Source organism: Carassius gibelio, chromosome A4 (genome assembly GCF_023724105.1).
Source record: "Carassius gibelio isolate Cgi1373 ecotype wild population from Czech Republic chromosome A4, carGib1.2-hapl.c, whole genome shotgun sequence".
NCBI lineage: Eukaryota > Metazoa > Chordata > Actinopteri > Cypriniformes > Cyprinidae > Carassius > Carassius gibelio.
The window spans coordinates 31908250-31924347 of NC_068374.1; the positions used below are offsets into that span (position 1 = coordinate 31908250).

General features: G+C 34.4%; 1 protein-coding gene across 5 annotated transcripts in view; it reads left to right on the top strand.

Annotated features, from left to right (window-relative positions):
- The window catches only part of LOC127977412 (transcription factor EC), a 30168-nt gene that overhangs the window by 5738 nt on the left and 8332 nt on the right, over positions 1 to 16098 (top strand). Inside the window, exons 1-3 of one of the 5 annotated variants that reach the window (XM_052582335.1) lie at positions 10678 to 10954; positions 14697 to 14942; positions 15286 to 15387. In XM_052582335.1, the coding sequence (XP_052438295.1) occupies positions 10898 to 10954; positions 14697 to 14942; positions 15286 to 15387 (405 nt within the window). In that variant the 5' untranslated portion in view covers positions 10678 to 10897. Of the gene's footprint in view, positions 1 to 10677; positions 10955 to 12065; positions 12161 to 13613; positions 13848 to 14696; positions 14943 to 15285; positions 15388 to 16098 lie in introns of those variants that run through there. The other 4 variants (XM_052582336.1, XM_052582333.1, XM_052582318.1 and 1 more) reach the window with 4 other exon arrangements.

A 16098-nucleotide genomic window follows, 5' to 3' on the forward strand; every position in this document is an offset into this window, starting at 1 on the left:
TATATATATATATATATATATATATATATATATATATTTTTTTTTTTTTTTTTAATCAGACAAATAGATCTACCACCATGATGCATAAACATATTTTTAATTGTAATATTTGAATTTTACGATTTGGTTCACATTACAGTACTGATTTCTGGCATTATGGCAGTGTGGGAGGACATGTGCAATTTTGTTTTATAAAAAAAAAAAAATTCACAACCATTTTTAAAACTGGTTCTTGTAGAGCAATTTACCCCCCCCCCCCACCCCCCAATCTCACACATACAGGACTGTTCAAAACATAACATTTTAAAACTTTAATAGAAACTTTACACTGAGTGCATGAAAAGGTCTATAATAATAATAATAAATATTATTATTGCTATAGTAATAATAGTAATAATAATAGTTATCAATATAATTGTTGTAGCAATAATAATTTAAATGATAGTTTCAATAACTAAGAATAATATGAATTAGTGATAATAATTATTAACGATCACAACATTATCATAAAAGTACAAACATTAAGCTGTTGGTTAATTTATGGAAGGTGATTATAAAACAGTGCCATGTTTGTCAGTTGTTATGAGACGGATCTTGCACGTGATTTTCCACTGCTGCTTTGATCGTATTGATTAACCGGTAATAAGCAAGACAACTAGACTCTTCAAAGATACTATCTGTCTGTCCTGCCTGACCTTTGGCTTCTGATCAGAGTGAGAGTCCATGTCTGTGTTTGATGGGGAGACATGTATCAAACAGGGCCACTGTGGCCCTTAATATGGTGTATCACCAGGGGCCCTCGCAAAACCCCCAGGCCAACATCTCAGAATCACAGCTCGGCCACACCGATTAGTTGCTGGCGTCTTTTGGACAAAATGACTGAAAGAAACACAGGAGTTCGTCTCCAGGGTGTACAAGGTCTTTGTGAGTATAATAGACCATGAAGATAATAAAAGAAAATAAAATAAGGAAAATGATTATGTAAATGATTAAACTGTGGGATCAGTTAAATAAAACCTAAGTGGTGATAAATCTTCCAATTTCAGCTACGTACATCAAAAGCAGGAAAGTGGCTAGTATTAGCTAGAAGACAGCCAATGCTTCCAATAGGATGTCAGATAAAAGCCCATCAAGATCAGAGAAGAACGTCATTAGCATTTCCTAATCTCATTCAGATTACTCGATTTGCCCCATTGAGGAAAGTTAATCTCTAGAATAATATTTCTTTTGTTTTCTAAATCCCTGAGGAATCCTCTCTGTTGTCAGTGAGTGGATTTCTCCACAGGCTTTTTATTGCAGTAAATAAATCCATTTGCTTACATCTAATTTACAAAGGTCATACTGAAGATGAGAGAAACTAGGATCTGGATGCCTTGCTAATTATTAAGCATGAACTATCCTATGAAGAAAGGCAAAAAAAACCCAAATAATTGGAATATAGAGGCAGCCTTGAATGAAGGGCCTTATTTTATAAATGTTATCCTGGGTTATCTGCATTTCTGGGTCAACCCGGCTATTTACTCCCCTTGATAAGCACCTTTCAAAATTACAATTGTGAAACATGGCATAGACATTGATTAAAAATGATCGTATAGTGTGAAAAGCCATTTGATGTTATTTACCAGTGATTTGCATGTTTAGACCAAAAAAATACAACTGCTCTCAAAGAACAGTTTTACTAATTCATCAAATCCCTTGAATTTGCACATTAATTATGAAAATGTATGATTAAATTGTTCTGTTGTACTTTATGACCCAGGTCTGAGAAAATCTGTTTTTTTTTGTTTTTTGTTTTTTTCTCAAATCATTCCAAAAATGTTTTTTTTGTTTCTTGTCTTTTGCTAATCTGGAAATATCAGGGATATTTAAAATTCAAATTCCCGGGCCTGAAATTGTTGTGAATATTACTTCACATGTTTTATTAAAAATGAATGAATGAATTAATAAACATTTCTATTTATGCTCAGTTGAATGAAATCCTTATCCAGTAATTATGTAAAAAAAAAAAAAAAAAAAAAAGTATTTTATTTGGTTTAAAAATGGTTTTTAGCTATTTATGTTACATTTGTAAAGATTTCAGAGCATACAATACTTAACATGAACACTTTATTATTAACAATGTTTTCCCTCAACTTGCCCTCCCAAACAGCAATTTTTGCTATGAATATATATGAAATTATTTGCTATGAAAGTAAAATTTGAGGTTTGTGTTAAGTGCTGAATACACACATATATAAATGAATACATAATTAAATACAATTCCCTTAACATTCCCCAGTAAGTTATGAGATGGTGTACAGTATGTAAAATAAAGCTCTCCGAGTGTCACCAACACTAAACTTTTACTGTAGTTGACTTAAACTCCCAGTCAGTCCAAGACCCCCAATAACTCTCAGAGATTTGAACAAGAAAGAAAAAGGGAAAAAATATCAAAGAATTGGATTAATTGGCATAATGCAAGGTGGCTGAGCACAGCCAGAGAGGGTGTCAGCTTTTGGAGAATCGCTGCCATTCTCAAAGCTGGACCGTCTGCACAATTAGCCGGCCAAACTCTGACCCCAACAAAATAATTAATGGAAAACAGAGGATGAAGACAAAATGTGCAGAGCCGTTTGAGTGAGTGAGGGAGAATAATACATCAAAGAGTGCCAGTAATTGGCCCTGTGGCTTTCATTCCTTGCCCCATTTCTTTCAATTCATTGACTCAAAATAATGGGTTCAGGTTCATTATCAACAGGTCGTAAGCTTAGGAGTGCTAAACGGGCTCGGGGTGTGTGTCGATGGCTTAGAGGTACCAAGAGATGAGTCTACACAAGTAATGCATGATATTGCTGTGCCATAGAGAGAGACAGTTTGGCTTTTGAGAGTGATACTCGCCCGTAAAATCAAAATGCTGGAATATAACTGGTACGGTCCGGTAAGTCAATTGAGCATTTAATACTTTCTATCCTAGAATCATAGTAGACTGAGCTATTGTTTATATGCTGGTTTATCCAGCCATTTAAAGTTTATTATTTGAGAGAAAGTGCCAATATGTGATAACTTCATATGTTGAATTAAATCTTTAATATGTTGCATAAAATTAAACCGTAATGAAATATCACATTACACACTAGCAGTATAATGAAAAACATGTATAACGTGTCAGTGTTATGCTAGATAATTTAATTCACGTAATTGTATCATTGGTGTTGCATGTGGTGGAGTGACGGGGCATTTTACGCTTCATATTTTCAGTTTCTAAAGCGTCCAAGACTAATGTGGCAACAGCCATTATATCACAATCCTTATATGGAAATTTCATGTGCATTTTTACATAACATTGAGAAAAAATAAAGCTACTTAGGTAATTGGATTTTATATCATAGGACATTATATATAAAAGAAATAAAGAAACAAATACTATTATGTAATAAGTAATATGTCCAAACATACTATATATATATATATATATATATATATATATCTATATATATATCTATATATATATCTATATATATATATATATATATATATATATATATATATATATATCTATATATATATCTATCTATCTATATATATATATATATATATAGAGATATATATATCTAGATATATATATCTAGATATATATATCTATATATAGATAGATATATATATATAGATATATATATATATATAGATATATATATATATATAGATATATATATATATATATATATATATATATATATATATATATATATATGAGTACATTAAAACATTTTTGGGTGGAGAAAGCAAGATACAACATATATTTAGTCTTGTTGTTATGCATCGCTTGTCAAAGTATTTGTTTGTGTATAAATAAAAGCATGTGCGTTTACAGTGCTGCTTTCATCGTCTATGTAGTGGCACTGAAAGTCCTGACCTGTGTTGTCCTTGCGTATCACGTGCAATTAGCTTTGCTCACGCACATGCAGGCTAAATTCAATTGCAGCAGTCCAAATGTTCAAGTTGCTTGCATGTGATTAGATAAAATACCTCATAACGGTTCATTGCAAGCCTAAACTACTCAGACGGACACCCTCCTTAAGCAGCTGCTTGAACCTCCAGCACGGTACAGGATTGACTTTGGTGGTTTTCCCATACCTGGGTGTGCCATATCAGCCACTTAATAGCGTAATAGGTCTTAAAGTCAGGCTTTTGGTTTGAGGAGCACCCTGCAGTGATGAAAAGAGAAGCATCGTCTCATATTAACGTCACCCAACTACTCAGCTGAGAGAAAAACGAGATGAAAAACAAAAAGCGAAAGCCCCTCAAGAATGTGGGATTCCCTCCAATGGAGGGTGTTATCGTTCGTCATCGCAGTGACGTGGTTTGAAAGATACCTTTCCACTATTTGACTGCCATTATGCGGGTTTAAAGGAATTCAAAAGACTTTTGGGGATGTGAAAATGCCAGCTGAGAACTTCAAAAAGGAAATAAATTAGAAAAAGAATTGTTCTTAAGCACAAATGACTTTACATTAACCTCAAGGGGTTCAAAATATTTGTTTCCCCAAATAGTATTTAGACACTTTAAAATATTAAACTGCCTTAAAGTATTAAATAACAAAAAGTAACTTTTAGATTTATTAGAAAATGTTACAAATATGAGATATAAAGTCACATTTTGAGTTCTTTGTATTTACATTGTATTGGTGAATTAAATCCTTATCTATTAATTAAGAAACTAGAAAAAAATGAGTCAATGTATTATTTGATTGTTTAGTTAAACATCTCAAGAATTTCATAGAGATTTTAAGAGCAGAGTATGATGTCAAAATCCCGTCTTGAATATTTAAATATAATACTGTGAACATAATAGCCTAGCAAATTGATCTGAAATATTTATATGAAACTCATAACTGTGAAATATAACATTGCAATGTTATCAAGTTACAATTACAAGAAACGCACAACTCAACCGTGAGAAACACAATGAAGCTACAAAATAGTCACAATTGTAAGATATGAAGTCATAATAAGAAGAAATAGTTTAAATTGAGAGCTATGAAGTCACATTATAAGACACTAAGCCGTATCATGAGACATGAAATCGCAATAAGACAAAAAAGTCTATTATGATATTTTCATATGTAATTGAGTTTGCAAAGTTTTAGTAACAGTTGCATGTGTGGCATATTACAGTCATATTGTGAAATATTAATCATACTGTGAAATAAATGTGAAAAGTCAATTATTATTTATTTTTTACTGTTAAAGCAAAAATGTGCTTCTGTATAAATGTGCATGTAATTTCAATGCATTAGAAAACAAAATATCAAACCCAGTATCTTTGATAGATCATTTGTTAATTGAAACTCTGAAAATTTAAGCTAAATGCCACTTTGTTTAATGTTTTGTTACCTAATCTAATGACATTTAGATGTGTGGCTTAAATTATTTTTCGGGCCAGCTGTAGATGACGCACCTGTTGTGTAACAAACCTCTCTCTTGCGGTATCAGCTGTGACCAATTTCCCAACATACCCCAAAAATACCTTATCTGATATGCCACAAATCAGAGGTGATTTCCTCCATGACAGTAGAAGAGTCCATTCAGAGGATCAGCGTCTGTTCCAGCCAGACGGACAAGGCCTTTCATTCAATCCTGCACATGAGAGGCCGTCACACTGGTCACTTTGTACTAGTGTCTGTTCTTCTACTCCACCATCAAATTCAACTCAGGCTGTGCTGATTAATCAATTTGGGCCGGGAGAGAGTGTGGAGAGTTCGGTCTGTGGAAGGAAATTACAATGATCCAATTTAAATCACAAAACCAGGATAGTCATTTTTAAAGAAATGTCTGGATATGACAATTCATTTGATTAAGTCATAACAGAAAAGAGGTCTGAAATATGAAAAGTTCACCCTCTCTTTGATAACTGATAACTTTATAGGTTTTATGAATAAACCTTTGTTTCGAGTAGCTACGCTATTTTTTAATGTGCATTTCATTTAATATAACAAAAACTGAGGACAATTTATTGATGTCTGAGTAGAAATAGAGCTAAAACGTTGAACAGAAACAAACTTACTGTGTGTGTGTTTGTGTATTATCAATAGATTTATGTGCCTCATTGTGATGACTGAAGGCTTTGACACTTTTCAAGACAGCCATGGCTGCTTTAAAGTGTCATGCACATTACAGCACAGACACACACTTGTGCCTCTGTGTATGTACACACATGCACATGGATGCTGTGTAGATTCTCTATAGTCACAATACACACACACACACACAAATGACACTGACTTGAAGAGAACATGGATACAAACTCTTCTTTGTCATCCTTCAAACCGCGTATTATTAGTTCGGGTAAGGTCAAAGTTGATCTAATTTTCTGCTTAGTCTTCATTAAACAGCTATTGCATTATTTCATTTTACACAATTAGATTTCAGCCGTAATGACTATATCTCAAGCTAAAGCTTTTGAACAGGGCTGTGCAAATTTAGCCCACAAATGCACTTTATATGCACTTGGAAGAAAAAAAAAAAGTTAAGTTTATAAAGCTAAATATATTTTACTCTGGACCACAAGCCATACGATCACTCACATTATAAACTCAAATTTCAGGATAATGCCAGCAAATGTGCGGATACGTGGAGTGACAACCTGTTAAATTTGATACAGCTTTTATCTTACACTCATAAATAAGAGTTTAGACACTTTATGCACATTCTTCCAATCGGATAAGACACCAGTCTGTGTTTAAAGGCCAGATTTAATCCCCTGTCTCAATCTTTCATGACATTTGAAGTAAAACGGATTGATTTTGTTCAGTTATTTTACAACAGACAGACCAGACAATGACACAAGAGCTTGAGTGCTCAAAATAAAACCGTCTGGTCTAATATTAAGGAATCTCTGATGTTTTCAACCATGGTAAATCAGTATATATTAATATAGATAGCTGTGCTTACGATTACTACAGTATTCCTCATACTTAATGTCAGTGATATGAACAGAACCCTAAGCATAAGTATAAAACTTTGGCTTGTAACACGGTCCTCAGTGTCTGGTCTATAGTGGTGGATTAGAAAACATGTGAGAAAAAAAAAATCTCATAGATTTGACCTGAAAACTACACAAATGTTCAAAGATTTGAGGTTGGTAAGATCTGAAGTCGCTTATGCTCGCCAAAGCTGAATTTTATTTGATTAAAAATAAGGTAAAAACTGTAATATTGTGAAAAATGCATGCATGCTTCATATTTTTTTGGTGGAAACTGTGACACGCTTTTCAGGATTCTTTGATTAATCTATAGTTCATAAGAACAGCATTGACTGTCACTTTTGCTCAATTGAATGTGTCCTTGAATAAATAAAAAAATAGTATTACTTTACTTACTGACCCCACATTTTTGAACAGTATAGTGTACATTTATACAGTGTACGTTCATTAATACTTATATTGCTTTCTGTTTGCTATGTTTGTGTACATCAGAAACGTCCTCAGGCATTCTCTCACTGTAATAAATCTTGAAATTAACTTACGATGTGTCTAACACTACTGTCCACAGCCAAAAAGTAACAGTGCGGGCAAATCCATTTAGGTGATTCAACCCAGTGATTAGCCCAATCCCAGATAAAGACGGCCTTTCAAAACCACAGCTTACCCATAAGCCCTTGCCCCGAGAGTGCTGGGTCCTTTTTGTGAGCCGGGGCGAGTGGAGGGAAGTCATGTGATGCGGTTTGGTCATTTTGAGTTTTTAAGGGGATCAGTGCAAAGCGGGGGGCCGAGTTTGAAAATCATGGGCTACGGTTAGACGCGTCCGAAAAGTGGTTCGACCCTCAACTATTGAGGATACATTTCCTAATGAAAGCAATTTATTGATCGGATTCACTACATCTACTTTTCAGCGAGTAATTTGAAGCGGATAGCTTCAATAGATTAGATTAGAGTCAATGTTTGTATTGGTTCTTCAATTAAATCTGCCTGTGCACAGGGGGGTGGGTCTGAACGGGACGGGGTAGAGTGAATTCCTCTCAGGTGTAATTGAAGTGAAGGAGTAATTGATTTAGATCGAAAATCGCATTAGACTTAATCACATCTGTTCTAAGGGAACAAAATTTCTATTCATCCCTCTCTTAAATGCACAAACCTATTAGCAGCCTATGAAGCTGTTTGTATAACATTGCCAACGAGTAATATTTGGATCATCTTCTGCCAAACGTTAGCCTACCAAGTATGCACGGTGCTTATAATAGAGTTTTATATTCAGAAGTGTGCCTGTAGACCATATAATGAATATTTGGACATGCAAGTTTTGATTAAAACAAAATAACCAACCAACTTGCATTTATTTGAAGGAATATTAAAAGTGAATACTACCATGAGCACATCTAAAAAAAGAAAAGAAGTATGACTCTACAATTTTCATAGTCATGAAAATAAAGAAAACTCTTTGAATGAAAAGGTGTGTCCAAACTTTTGGTCTGTACTATATATATATATATATATATATATATATATATATATATATATATATATATATATATATATATATATATATATATATTCCTGTGATGCAAAGCTGAATTTTCCTCATCATTACCGCAGTCTTCAGTGTCACATGATCCTTTAGAAATCATTCTAATATGCTGATTTAATGCTCAAGAATCATTTTTAGTATTATTTTGAAAAAAGTCTCTGCTTGATATTTGTGTGAAAACCACAATAATTTTTTTATGATTTATGGATTATTTAATAACAAAATAACGAACCAAATAAAAATGTAAAAATTAAAAAAAAAAAAAATTTAAGAGTGACTTTAGTGTTTACTTTTTTGAGGTGACTGTATCCTCAAGGACAGAGAATTTTGGACATCATATTTATTTTTTGTTGCTAAACTGGATCGCAGCACTGAGCTCAGGGAGGACAGTTTGGCACTCCTATCATACAGTTGTTATATTTAATTTATATATGAATCATTAAAGACTTCTGGTTATTATGCATTCCTTTTCTACTTGGATAAAACAGCTCTCAGATGTGTGAGCTGGACTTTGAAGTCTTGTCTCAGAAGCGGCCCAACTCTTACAGGAAGTAGCTCATGTTTTATACATACTGTATGTGGAACTAACAAAGGTGAGATTTCAAACCGGGCCCAGAGAAAAACATGGAAAAATGGCCAACCAGGACTTTCGGTAAAGAGTAAATATACAAACATATACAGATACACTAGCGCACACACATACGGGTTCAAAGGCTGTCCATTACTAGAAACTTTCCTCTGCATTTCCTTTAACACAGGAAACAAGGCAACAGAAGGATGCTGATATACACATCCTGTCTACTTTAGAGCTCTGCAATAACACCTTCCAAAGCATCTTCTTGAATATAAAGGCATCAGATCAAACCATCTACTGAATTTGAGATACTAGTTTTATAATGTACTTGGATTTTTCTGATTAGTTTCGTATTTTTGAAGCACAATAGGCATGAGTAAAAAAATGGCAACATCATATTGCTAAGTTGTGGCTTTATATTTCACAATGTTACTTGATATCTTCCAGTTGCTACTTAATTTCTCAAAATTGCAACTTTATATTTTCCTATTGTGACTTTAAATCTCACCGTATGATTCAATTTCTCCAAATTTCAACCAGATTTCTCCCATTGCGATTTGAAATCTGATCAATTTCTTAAAATTGCAACGTCACAATTCTCACAAACTCACAATATGACTCCATATTTCACAAATGCAAATTTATACCAAAATCACAAATTAATTTCTTGTAATTATGACTTTATATTGCTTAAACGTGATTTCAAATCTCATAATACGATTCTATTTTTCAACATCGCAATTTATATCTCACAGCTACTACTTAATTTCTAATACGAATTAATTTCTCAAAATAGCAACGTTACTGTATATCTTCCAACTGCACCATTAAATGCCATAATATGACTCCATATCTCAATCCATAACTACATATTTATATATCACAACTGTGGCTTAATTTCTCATAACTACACATTTAAATCTCACAATATGACTTGGTTTCTAATTGCTAATTTCTCCAAAACTGTAACTGTAACAATTTCCAATGACAAATTTAATTCAAATAGTGTCACTTTATATCTCATAAATGTGACTTTATTTATTTCACTTTGAAACTAAAACAGGCTTCCAAAAATTCCTTATCTGCCGTACCTTAAAACACAGACACTGCTAAAAAATGCATTCGACTTTGTGGTTTAAACAAGCAGTAATGCAGATTTGTGTTTGTACAGAGAACCACAAACATTACTGTAGTTAGTGGGGGAAAAAATCCACGGTGCAATAAAAAAAAAAAGTTGCCCTGGAAGACGAAATTGAATGAAAAACAGTCAAAACAATGTGCATTACCAAAGCTTTGCTCAGTAATTTTAACCCAAGAGGCTTGAGTGTACTTCGTTGGTGTGGTGAACGTGTGTGAATGTACATGCAAGCAAGCATGTCCGCACTTCATTTGATTCATTTTTATGCACATTGTCCGTGTGCTAAAGAGATAACCTCTCAGGGGAATGTGCTGAGTAAGGCTGTAAAGATGGTCAGACAGGAAACTCCAAGAACAAAATGCTCTCTACGAGTCTCTAGCACCTGAAAATCTGCCTCTGTCAGGCCTTTGGCTGACCACTAGAGCAGGAACGATCCCCGTACAGAGGAAGCTGGAGAGCTGAGAAAGCTGTTGTGTCATGCCTTCCTCTCCAGGCCAGTGTTTCTGCACACACAGCTCAGGAAAGCCACACACACCCGGCTTAGTTATCCTTCTGCTTTCCCAGCTGGGTTGCATTCACACTGGACTGAGTGACTCCTGCGCTTCTTGGGTTGTGGTTTAAGGGCAAGACTGCAGGCCGTTTGTGCATGTTGCTTGCGTGACACCTGAAGGCCTTCTTTTGGACCATGAGCGGTTGCTGTGTGGTTAAAGTCATCTCTATCACTGAGATCCAACTGCTGCCGGTATGTACCTGCAAAAGAGAGAGAGAAATTGAGATCATAGCCGCATGAGAGTTTAAGTTCAAATACCGTTTGTGTGTCTTTGAGTGTAATGTTAATGAAAACATCATGTTTGTGCTTTAATGAACATTTTTGTGAGTTTGTGCTGAACTTAAATTACTCTGAATCTGTGAAATAGTTTTTTTTTTTAGTTTTTTTTTGGAGAGATTACTTCCTGTTGCTCAACTTGTAGAATACAGCATGGCAATCAAGGTCATGGACCTGATTCCCAGTGAATACACACATACACTAACTCTTTTTGTTGTTGATAAAAGTGTTTAATGCATAAATATAATTATGTACTATATATATATATATATATATATATATATATATATATATATATATATATATATATATATATATATATATATATATATAGGCTTGTTTATGACTCTAGCAAAAATGTTAATTATTAATATGATTCAATATGATGCTAGAGCTATATTTCTCTTAATATTTTAATAATAAATAAAGAAAATTAATCTAAAACCTTAAATATATAAAATAAAAGAAAGTTGTATTTATATAAAATGAATGATAATTGGATTGATGGATTGCATTTTTTAGTGTGACTAGATTACTAAAATATGTTTATTGTTCCTTTAACATACAACAAAATAGCAAAAAAACATCATCAAATTATAAATTCACAATCTTAGACAATCTTTTTTAAGGAAAAGGAACCATATTAGATGTGAATGTGATTCTGCTCTTTTAGTGAATGTGTGTGTGTGTGTGTGTGTGTGCGCTTTACTTTCTCTTCCCCTCAGAAATGTTTGTGGTCTAACAGCATTGATGCTGAGGAGGAATATTCAGTATAGCACGTCTGATTTCTTCAGAAACAAAACAAAACAAAAAAAGCTCTCATTCACACCTGTGAGAGTAAAACCATGTACTATAAGTTTATATTGCATTGATTAAACTTCTCTTTCCAACTTACCATAATACCTGACCTTTTAGCCAAGAAAAGGTTTTGTCCATGATTGGTACAGCCGGTAAAATTCATTCCCCTCCCCAGTGTTTCAAAACGCAGATTTTTCTGAAGTGAAACCAGAACTTGACTAATCCTGAAACAAAATTAAGCAACACCGACACAAGCACATTAGATTATACTCGACATTCAAGACAGGTTTCCAAACAAGATGCTCATTTACAGTCCAAATTAAGGTAAAACGTTTTTTTTCATATATACATATTCATATAAAATTGATTTGTAAAAAAACTTTTTTAAAATTTTAATATATATTCATTTCTAACTAATCTGCAACTGTGAAGATATTGTTTGTTAGACTTAAGACGTTGTGTACTTCAATACTGTCATTGCTTTTTGTGCCTTGTTATATTAAATATAATATAAAATACAACCATTAATATATTACCTATATATATATATATATATATATATATATATATATATACACACACACACACACACACACACCCACAGTTCTTTGAATGAATATATTCTGCATGCTGAATGTTTAGTAAATGAACTTTCTAGAGTGTCTGATATTGGTTTAAATATGGTGTCTAATGCATCTTCACACAGAGCTTTCATTGTCTACACTGCATTTGTGATAAAAAAAAAAAAAAATCACTTCAACTTCAATTACATTACAGGCTGTATGTAATTAGTTACTAGTCGTATATCCTGCGTTCACAACTGAAAGGGTAGATGTGAGTCAAGGACATGGCCCTCTAACACAAGCAGCAGTGGGCAGGATAACCCTTTCCCTTCCCCACTGCAGAGATGAGCCCTCAGACACACAATGGCTTCTTTCACCTTTGCCTGGGATAAGAGAGAAGTTACACTCTTAGGTCTTTTTTCAAGCCAAATCCAGTATGTGTAATGAAAAGAGCTTTGCAATGGCTGATAAACAGAGACAGACCTCCGCTGAACTGTTGAATGCGCAGTCAGAAGGGCATAGAAGATCCGATTTGGTCCTTGGATTCATCCTTCAAGGGCTTAAATAACTATTTCGGTGCATATGGGATAATGTTTTCCATTTAAGATTTCCACTGAAGGGCGATACAGTCTGCAATCCAACAAATGTTTTCTGATTCAACGAGCGTGAGTAATAAATGTCTCTTTTGTTCGAGCAAACAGCCGTTTTGATCAAATTAAACATAACTTTTGTTCACACAATTGAGTGTTTTTTGGTCCGCTGTCATTTTTGGATTTTTCCGAAAATACTCCAAGCGCCATAAAAGTAACTTAACAGTTGTGCTTTTGTGAGCGTAGACAACATAATAATGACTACTAGAGGTCGCCTCCATCACCCTGAATGAATGATTCCCTCCTATATTTAGCTTTACGATATCTTATAGACTAAAATTAGAGGAGCGGCCAGGTTCACGATAGTTAGTTTTTGAGAACAGATACAAGACAATGTTGTCTAGTGAGTCTGATCCAGAGATGGGCCCCCGGGCCATTTGGAAACCGCACAGAACAAGCAGTATTTGTCTCGGACCCCCTGAAGCAGAAGTGGCAGAAGGGGGAAGTCTGGGATTGGCCGCTTCACGCAAACACGAACTGGGCGGTCCCAGCGAATGAGGGATATAGGCGAAAGATCTGGGCCCTGTGGTGATCAAACCTGTCAGATCCGTAATCTCTCTGCTTGAGGTGATTACTACGACCTGTGATAAAAAGGAAAGGCCTGGCCTTAGTGCTAATTAGGTCAGTGAGATCCTCCTGCTTGCTTATAAGACCGCACAGGAACAAGACGGGACAGTCACTCGGTTTCCTCTCTACAGCTTGGGATCCTAACCTTTCTTGGACGTACAGGGATTGAGAATGCCACATTTAACTGACTGTAGTTTCTACAAGATGAGAGACGGAGCTCGAGTTTCCAGCGTAAGGACTTGCTAGGTTCTGCTTTAAATTGAGCAAGACGAGAGCCGATTGCGGCTTGGTTTAAGGGTAGTTCACTCAGAAATTAAAGTGCTGTCATTATTTAATCACCTTCATGTTATTTCCAAACCTGTAGGATTTTCGTTCTTGTGCAGGACACAAAAGACGACATTTTGAAGATTTTCTGTTCATATAATGGAACTCAATGGGGTCCAAAGAAAACATTGGTGCCCATTGACTTTCATTGCTTAGACAAAAAAAAAAAAATTATTTTGTGTTCCACAGTCCTACAGGACAACATTAGGGTGAGTAAACAATGATATTTGGGTCAACTGTACTGCGTATTGGTTTCATTTTATTTTATTTTTTGGCTGATGTTGGATTATACTGGTTAAAGGGATAATACAACCAAAAATAAAAGTTCTGGCATCATTTATTCACCTTAAGTTGACCTGTATGAGTTTCTGTGTAACAAACTTGCTACAGTCAATGGTTACCATCAACTGCTTGATTACCAAAACTCTTCAAAGCGTGTCCAGCAGCTGAAAGAAACTCATACAGGTTCGGAAACAACTTGAGAGAGAGTAAATGATGAAACAATTTTCATTTTTGGTGGTGAACCATTCCTTTAAGTCACTTTTAGGGGAATTTTAAGCAGGTGATTGGTGTGATGTGCTTAAAATGAGATGTTGGGCATGGTATATACTTAAATAAGAATATTTTCTTGCTTGATTTTGGTTGCACAGATGCCTAATGTTGGTGGGAAAAAGTGATATGAAAGACACGCAAGTTTAAAGACAATTTATAGACCTACATTAGCTAAAAATGCAATATTTTCTCTTATTTTTGAAGGTTCAGAATCGCCTGGAGAACTCCAAGTACCACCTCCACCAGACTCAGGCCCAGCAGGTCAAGCAATACCTAACTTTGGGCAGCAAACTTGCTAGCCAGCCCCACTCGGTTGGCCATCCTCACTCGGGCCAGGCCCTGGGATCGGTGCCAGTCATGCGCAATGGACACATGCCACCCGTGAGCGACAGTAGCACTCCAGGAAGCCCCGTCACCCTGCTCACGCTGGCCAACAATCACGACAGTGAGGTGAGTACTTCCTGTGATCTCATCTACCTGTGTCACAGTCCGTGTGTGTGTTTACTCATCAATAACTTCAAACATTCAGCTCTGATCACGTTGACATCGAAAAGAGGGGTCAGCTGCTCTGATAAGAGGTGCTTCATCCTCACAGTCGTCTGTCTGAGATGATGAATCATCCGTTATTAGATTAGTGGCCCAGTTTTATTCACACGTCTCTCATTGATTCAATGACTGATGAGATGATAGTGAAAATGAAACTCAAAACAAGCAAACAAACATCCCAGATTGACCAATTCAACCACTTTTGATGGAGGACAAAGAGTGCGCTATAATCACTGTTTTCTTTTAGTTTCCAATGGATGAAGTTATTGATGATCTTATTAGCCTTGAAACCGGGTTCAAAGATGGGGGTTTGGATTGTATGGAGCCAGGCCTCATAATGCAAAATAATGTAAGTATAAGCCAAGTTCATCTCTTCACTGTGCCGAACTGTTATTAATAACAACTTGTGTATAGGGGTGTAAAAAGTACAGTGGAAATTAGAATTAATTTCTGCTAATTAAAATTATTCAACATTTTACTTAACTAAAAGTCCAAATATTATGGAAAATATATATGAATAAAGTGTAAAATAAGTATTGTGAGTTATTATCTCAAAGTAGAACATTACATTATATAATCATTTACATATAATAATACTAGAATATTAAAATTCATTCTAGAAAATGAAATAATGAATATTTTATCGCTATAATAATTTTAGTCATGACGACCACTGAAATATGTACTGTGTATGAAATCATAGAGTTATAAGTATAATTTTTTTAATATTTGTAGAATATTGATAACTATTAAATAATTATCAATATCAAAAGTTATATTAAATACTATGTTATGTCATTATGTAATTTTAATATGTAAAAAAAAAACATTTATAGTGTTAGAAAAACTCCAACTAAATAGCTTTTTAAAGCATCATGTTAACCTTTAGTAAAGTGTAAATGTAATAAAATAAAAATGATAAAACCAATTATATTTAAGTACATAAAATGCACACATCTGAATCCTAAAATATAAGCTAAATTCGTTTATAATGAATGAAACACATTAATAACACCAGACTTTGGCATGCTTGTGAAAAGGGGTTTGTCTTTGCGTGAGG